Source organism: Fragaria vesca, linkage group LG4, assembly GCF_000184155.1.
Source record: "Fragaria vesca subsp. vesca linkage group LG4, FraVesHawaii_1.0, whole genome shotgun sequence".
NCBI classification, from domain to species: Eukaryota; Viridiplantae; Streptophyta; class Magnoliopsida; order Rosales; family Rosaceae; genus Fragaria; species Fragaria vesca.
In genome coordinates, this window is record NC_020494.1 from 16,464,036 (window position 1) to 16,471,324 (window position 7,289).

A 7,289-nucleotide genomic window follows, 5' to 3' on the forward strand; every position below is an offset into this window, starting at 1 on the left:
ATATTTGATGGTGTTGATAATGAAATCATCACGAAAAGATTTCAAAATATGAATCATCGTGGCTAATCATAATTACTTTAGGGAGATTTGTTACTTTGTCTTTTTTAAGTATTTATGTATAATTTATACATTTTTATGTTATTCAATTAGATTATAATATTCTTGTTTATACTTTGACCCTTCTGATGGTAGTTTCTGGCTACGCCACTGCATGGTGAAATGAGATTAATTTAAATAACTAGGGGTCTTCTCTGCTGTGTACGTAATTCTGTCACGTTTTTTTTTATCCATAAAAAAAAACGTGCGTACGTATCACACATGTAGTGCTTACATATATAATTTTTTTTTGTCTGAGGTAGTGCTTACATAATCATGACACCAAAGATGCAAGATATATATCAGTCGACAACTAATTAACTTGCTCATTTCACCGGCCTGAAAATCTGAAACGATATGATTAATTGAAGTAATTGTACTGAAGTAATTATGTTTTTTTTTTTATGTTATACCATGAAGGCATGAAATATGAGATCAATCTGTTATACATTCGATAAAGAATAAGTTAATATGGGTTCCGACACCTATATGGCTAGCTTGATTCCAAAACGATCGATCAAGATTTTTCTCGTTAGAATGAACGACATCAACTGAAAGTTTTCTGGTAATGGAAAAGAAAACTTACAAAGAAAAACCTCTAAATTAATCAAGCAACATATGTTATGGAAATCGAAATTAAAAGCTGAAACAATTACCAACTAAAAGTATACAAGTCACTGTACGATTGTTGTGTGTCTACCTTTTTCTGAAAGGTTGTATAGTGTATTTAATATAATCTAAATATATTTAGTTTTCGGCGGTGGATGAAACAGTCCAATCAGATGCCTGATAATTTGGGATGTTATGTGATCGTCTGACTATTATGCAGGTGCTATAAATTCTAGCTGTATGTTCAAATGTCTGCACAATATTATTGGCAGAAACAATTCATATATGTATGCTATATTTGACTAGCCGCTAACTTAAGTAATTATTAGTTCAAACGAAAGCAGTCGATAAGAAAGTGGGAATTAGATCAAGTACGTACATGTGAAATTTGAAACTCAAATTAATCTAACTGTACCTAGATGGCTAATGTAATAGTTTTTAATTACGAAACTAATCTCAGAACAAAACGTTTATGTTTACATTCAAGTACAATGAATCTGCTAATTATTATACAATCTCAGACTGATAAAAGTTCTTATTCTACATATTCATAGTTACTAGGGCACTAATTAAGGTTTCATTATTAAGGGTTACTTTAAGATCTTTTAGAGGATTAATAAGGTCAGAACATGCAGAGATGGCCAATGTAATGGAGTAGTTTTTAATTACGAAACTAATCTCAGAACAAATTGTAATAATTTACATTCAAATACACCGAAGCCTTTATGGCCGCCATCATAATACTGATCGAAGAATGCGATGGCACTGGTATGGTCTTCTAGCCGGGACATTGTGTTTTCTGTGTTTATGGTGGAGTGTCCCAGGACTGTATTATGGTGCTGTTTTGGAGTGTAGTGGGGGATCCCCAACTACAATGATCAAGGCAAAAACAACGAGTGGTTTGGATCCTGGGTATTAGTTCTGCTCTTTGATATGATTTGGGCCTACAGACTTTTGGGTTTGGCCCCGGCTGAGAGATAGATATGTAAATGGATCAGATCTAGAGCGGATCGACCTAGATCCGAATCTAAAATCCGGATCCGTAATAGAAATTTTGGATCCGGATCCAACCCGTCGGATCTTTTATAGTTAGATTCAAATCCGGATCCGGCGGGTTAACGGATACCCGACCCGTTAATCTGATTTGTTTATAATAATAAATATTTTCAAATTTTAAATAATAATTTTTTAATTTTATCATTAATTTTCATAAACACTAATGAAATATTATAAAAAATAAAAAAAAGGTTTACATTAAAAATTGAATTACATTGCCAAAATACTTCTTAACAATAAACTAATATATTCAAAATACTAGACCTCCAATGTATTTATTAGCAAAGAGCATAAAAAAAATATACGCATAAGTAACCTTTAACTTCATCAAATGATCATACTTTAGATGCAATTTAGACGTTTAGGTTATCCAAATAATTATTATATTATTGAATATCTATCAATAATATTATATTTATAAAAATATTATTTAATTATTTTAAAACGGATCCGGGTCCTTAACGGATCGGATCAACCTCGATCCGTATCCGATTCGTTTAATAAACGGGTTAACGGATCCGGGTCCTTAACGGATCAACGAGTCTAATTTTCGATTCAAACCCATTTAAAAACCATGGATCCGGAGCGGGTCCGGATCAAGATCCGGTTCATTTACAGGTCTACTTTTGGACTCATGGTTGCCCAGGACTCTACTAAGTACTAACATGGGATGTGGCTGCTGTATTTCTTCTGGTTTCCTAATTAGGTTGTTGTTTAGCTTTGTTGCTTTTTGTCTTTGTATAATATCCTACATTTTCCTACCATTTGTGGTCCCTTTGCTCGTTACAAAACATTTTAGTGTTTAGTTGAGTGATAACGTTTTACACCTGCATCCTATTACAGGGTATTTCAATATTCAGGAGGCAAAGTTGACTCGAGCATATGTTAATTCTGTTAGGGTTGCGGCTCAAAACTGATTCTTTGTCTATTTTGGATTCTTTACTTCTGAAGGCTTTGGATAAGTTATTCTAGTGTATCTAGGATTCTTAAAGTTTATCCTTAGAAGTAATGGTTTATGATTCATGCTATGGTTCTAAATCCTATTGTAAGTCGGACTAATTATGAGTCTATAAATAGGACCTTAGAGGCATAGTTTTAGGTGTGGTGTGATGTAGATCAATTGAGAGTTATGATCTTGAGTGTTGCAAGCTATGAGAGATCAGATGTATTTGAGAGTTCTCTGTTGAGAGTCTAGAGTGTGAGGAGAGAGGTTGAGGAGAGAGGTTATTTGAGGGTGGAAGAACCGAATTGTTCTTCAGTTGTAATCTTCTTCTCGTTTAATGGATCCATCATCATCACCCGAGGAGGTAGGTCATGTGATTTGATTGAACCTCGTTAAATATCTTGTGTTCATGTTACACTGTTTCTGGTCATTGTCTTCATTCGGTTTCGGTCCTGGGCTAGGGAATTCGGAGGGTGACCCAGATTTCCTAACAAATTCTTCACCAGTTCGATGCCGCTTCCCAGTTTTGCTTGACGTTGTCTTGCCAACTTTATTGGAATTTAGTAGGGTCAATATTTAGTGTTTCCTACATCGTCTACATTCGAGTAACTTGTATCGCTCAACCTTACTAACTTGAATAAAAAAATAGAAAATATCTACGAGGATCGTTTATATTTTGAGTCATTTTTTCAGATTGTAAGGTAGCATGTAATGTTAACTAGTCTAAACGTCAAACTTTACACTAATTATGTAATATAAACGTGAAAATAATGATTGTATCAACCTATCATGGGTTGTATGGAAAAATGAGAGAGGTCATTTGAACCCTCTCACTCTCATGACCATTGCTGCCTCATAGTTTACTGGAGATTTACTACTTCAAGAAGTTATGATCAGACGTTTTGGTCTATCTTTTGTTATAAGTGTGCTATTTGTTACTTCTGTTTTGTATTATCATCACTTGTGGCACTTCAGTATGAAATATGAATGCAATGAAAAGGCAGCAGCTTTGTAATGTTGGCAAATGGCAGCTCTAGTACTTAGCAGTTAACCAAAATTCACAATTTCAAGTCTTCAATATGAAATGTTGCAGGTTGCCATCTCCATTCATATTCTCACTAAACCAATTGAACGTAGGCAGATGCAGATCAGGAGCCTAGAAGTCTGGGGTCACCAGATCCTTTGAAGTTTGAACCAGAATCACTAAGATCACAAAACAATAAACCCTCACAACCATGTCCCAATTATTCACAAGTTCAATTGGATTAAGAGAAGCCAGTATGAACAACACAAACACAAACACAGAAGCAGAATCAGTACCATAAAATTCTCCAGACTACAAAAGAGATCACAAGGTCCACAAAATCTGCAATCATATTGAAACACAACCCTTACAACTCATGCAGAAGCAAGCATGTAAAACATAGCATCACAGTTCTCTACTGCCCTGAATTGGAATCGGGAAAAGGACTAAACCACTCTGCACCATCTTCTCCAAAGGCCAAAACAGTGGTTTGGGGAGGTCGTCCCACTCGTACCAACCCCAGCCCTCACACTTGTCCGGCTCAACAGTCTGGGGAACTTGATCGGGATCTTTCATACCCGCGCGCATGAAGATGGTCACGTAATGCGCCGGTTTGGGTTCGTCCAAGAACAAGTTGTTCGTCACCGTCACAAACTCGAGCTTGTCTACTTCCACACCAGTCTCTTCCTTCAGTTCTCTCGCCGCACACTCCTCAAAGCTCTCGCCTGTTCAAAAACAAATCCCACATCGGATAACATAAAGAAAGATTGGAATAAAGGGTAAAGCAACATTGGAATAATGGTATATGACCTTGAATTGTCCATGCTAAACTCCATGATTTCCAATAAAGACTAAGCAACATTGCAACAATATCAATCCATGCCACCTTGTGCAGCTTGCATGCAGTAGTGGATGCTCAAACTAATTCATTTTGCTCCTTCTGTCAAATAACTTAATTTGCTGTCTCACTTAAAGTACAATTGTCATGATATGATATATAGTTTTTTATGTACCATGTAATAATTGACTTGTTTTTAGCGTCAATTTTGTTTTGATTTGGCTCATATAAGGATCATATGAAAATGAGTTTTTTTTATCGTTGAAAATACTTTTAAACTGAAATATATCGGCAATAAACTGAAATTTATTGCCGGTCCATGCCCAGTTCATTTTTTTCTTTCATGTTTGGATGAAAAAATTTATTCATTCGTTTTCACCTTATTATTCAAGCAGAGTCCTGAATTTTAATGTAATACAATTTTACTTTCAGATCATCAGATGTACTGCATAATTTATAGAACTGAACTATTTCATTTGAGCGCAGGCTGCAGGTAAAGAGTCACGATTATATATAGAAGACAATTAAGCTCGATAAATGCTGAGTGAAGTTACATAATGGTAGTGATGGTACGAACAAACAAATCCCACATACATGGATATAATCTTAAAGATAGATCGAGGAAAGCAGGTAGCCTGCTCGTGCTTATGAATCTGCAGATAGAATATAGATAGCTAGCTAGCTAGCAGCTGTCTGATTTTGGGAAAGGGTTAAATCCATTCTGCACGACTTTCTCAAAAGGCCAGAAGAGTGGCTTGGGGAGATTGTCCCACTCATACCATCCCCAACCATCACAGAACTCTGGCTCCATATTGTGGGGCTCTTTGCTGGGATCTGCCAGCACTGCTCTCATGAAAACCGCAACGTACTGCGATGGCTTGGCTTCGTCTAGGAACAGGTTGTTTGTGACTGTTAGCAACTCTATGTTTTCAATGTCCAAATCAGTCTCTTCCTTCAGCTCTCTTGCTGCACACTCCTCAAAAGTCTCACCTGATCAACAACATATTGCAAACCAAATCAATTAGCTAGCCAGATATGTTAGTGTTGTTTCTCTAGTACGTTCATGCGTGCGGTGCATGGATGAGAACTCAAAAGAACGAACAAGCTAGAGATATATAGTTAACTACGTACCGAACTCGAGGTGGCCACTGGGGAGGGAAAAGGTGGAATCTCCGAGACGGGAGCGGCGCTTTCCCAAGAGCACCTTCTGGCCTCTCAACAGGCACAACACCACCGCCACATTTATCGACCCGGCGGTTTCAGCCACTGCTACAGTATCGTTTCCCATGCTTTCGATCTATGAACTCTGTTTTTTTTTCTAAAGGGGAAGAAGGAATTGCTCGAGCTAGTTTGCAGTACTGGACATATCCTCTATCACCTTCTAATATAGCCCTCACACACCTCAGGTCACACTCACTGCTAACTAATTTTCTATATCTAGAAACAAGATAACGCCTCGTTGCTTCGTGACCGAGAGCCCTCCCTGGCTCGGTCAGCTTGACTTTCATTCAAAAGTCATAACCGCCGGTCAATTATTTGTGACTAGTTTTTGTGCCCGCGCATTGCTGCGGGGAACAATCAAGTGTCGAAGAATACTGAGTATTCTATGACAGAAGCTATAAACATGATGTATTAATATCAATGAGGTTGGTTAAAACATAAATTGATTCAAAATAGTAAAATACTTTTGTACAGTAAATTACAATGTAGTAAATAAAAATATTCTAATATTCATCTTATCCCACCTCTGCAGATTAGGACTTTAGGAGTGCACAATGTAGTATATTGACCTAGAAGGAACCTTTTGCTTAAGCCCGAGAAACCATATGGTGATCTTCACTTGCTCTATCTTTGCTGTACCACTTGATGAATTTGGATCTCTATGCCCATACCTGTTAATTTGCAGAAGTTCATACAGAAAACTAAAAAACAATGTGTCCAATGACTTTGTTGCACACAGACACATGCACACTAAAGAGACGACGGAACGGTGAGCGTGATTACAGTTTATAAATTGGGAACAACGAACCATGACAATTAAAAGTGAAGAAACAAAATTAAGATGTTTTGAGTTACAAAGTTGGCTGACGACATTTAAGGTCTAGACATATATGAATCCCCACAGAAGACTCCAAGCTTCACTGTAGTTTTACCTTACTTATAAAAATTGTTGCTAGATCAACTGATCAATCGTAAAGCAAAGATGCATTCCCACTCGATAAATCACAAAGATTTCAGTTTCTAAGCGCTATCTTAAAAATGGTACTTCCTAGCCTTTACACAAAGGCTGATGACTCATGCAGCCTTAATAAAACGAAAAAAAAAAACAAAGATGCACACATTTATCCAAAATAGACTAATAATACACTTTCACTTTGGACAAGAACTATATTGGCTTAGCATGCATATCTATAACCATGTACTTTAAAAAATGACACATTTGAGTGAAATAAAGACCAACAACATTTATAACATACCTGAAGGTAATATTGTTACAATTAAGAGCTGATTGTTTCCCAAATCAGTTACAAATCAGTTACAGAATATAGCAAACTGCTACCCTCAAAATCTACAGAACACATAAAGTAGATTTAGAATAATCGTAGAGTGCGGCTATTGGGACCTCCAGATTTGCTCAGTGTACCTCCACATATTTTGACTTATTGGATTACAAATATAACCTCATACAAAATGACAATAATAGACATTGAATTTCACAAAAA

General features: G+C 36.5%; 2 protein-coding genes across 2 annotated transcripts; both read right to left on the reverse strand.

The window, feature by feature from the left end:
- Positions 1–3,860: 3,860 nt before the first annotated feature.
- LOC101292115 (nudix hydrolase 1-like) lies at positions 3,861–4,590 on the reverse strand. The gene is made up of 3 exons (XM_004298266.1): positions 4,539–4,590; positions 4,191–4,453; positions 3,861–4,040 (listed from the first exon to the last, which is right to left on the reverse strand). The coding sequence occupies exons 1-3, from the start codon at positions 4,588–4,590 to the stop codon at positions 3,861–3,863; spliced, it is 495 nt and encodes a 164-aa protein (XP_004298314.1).
- Positions 4,591–5,022: 432 nt separating this feature from the next.
- On the reverse strand, positions 5,023–5,923 carry LOC101310310 (nudix hydrolase 1-like). The gene is made up of 2 exons (XM_004297108.1): positions 5,698–5,923; positions 5,023–5,556 (listed from the first exon to the last, which is right to left on the reverse strand). Exons 1-2 carry the CDS (start codon positions 5,852–5,854, stop codon positions 5,249–5,251), a joined length of 465 nt encoding a protein of 154 aa, XP_004297156.1. The 5' UTR covers positions 5,855–5,923; the 3' UTR covers positions 5,023–5,248.
- Between the last annotated feature and the right edge of the window lie 1,366 nt (positions 5,924–7,289).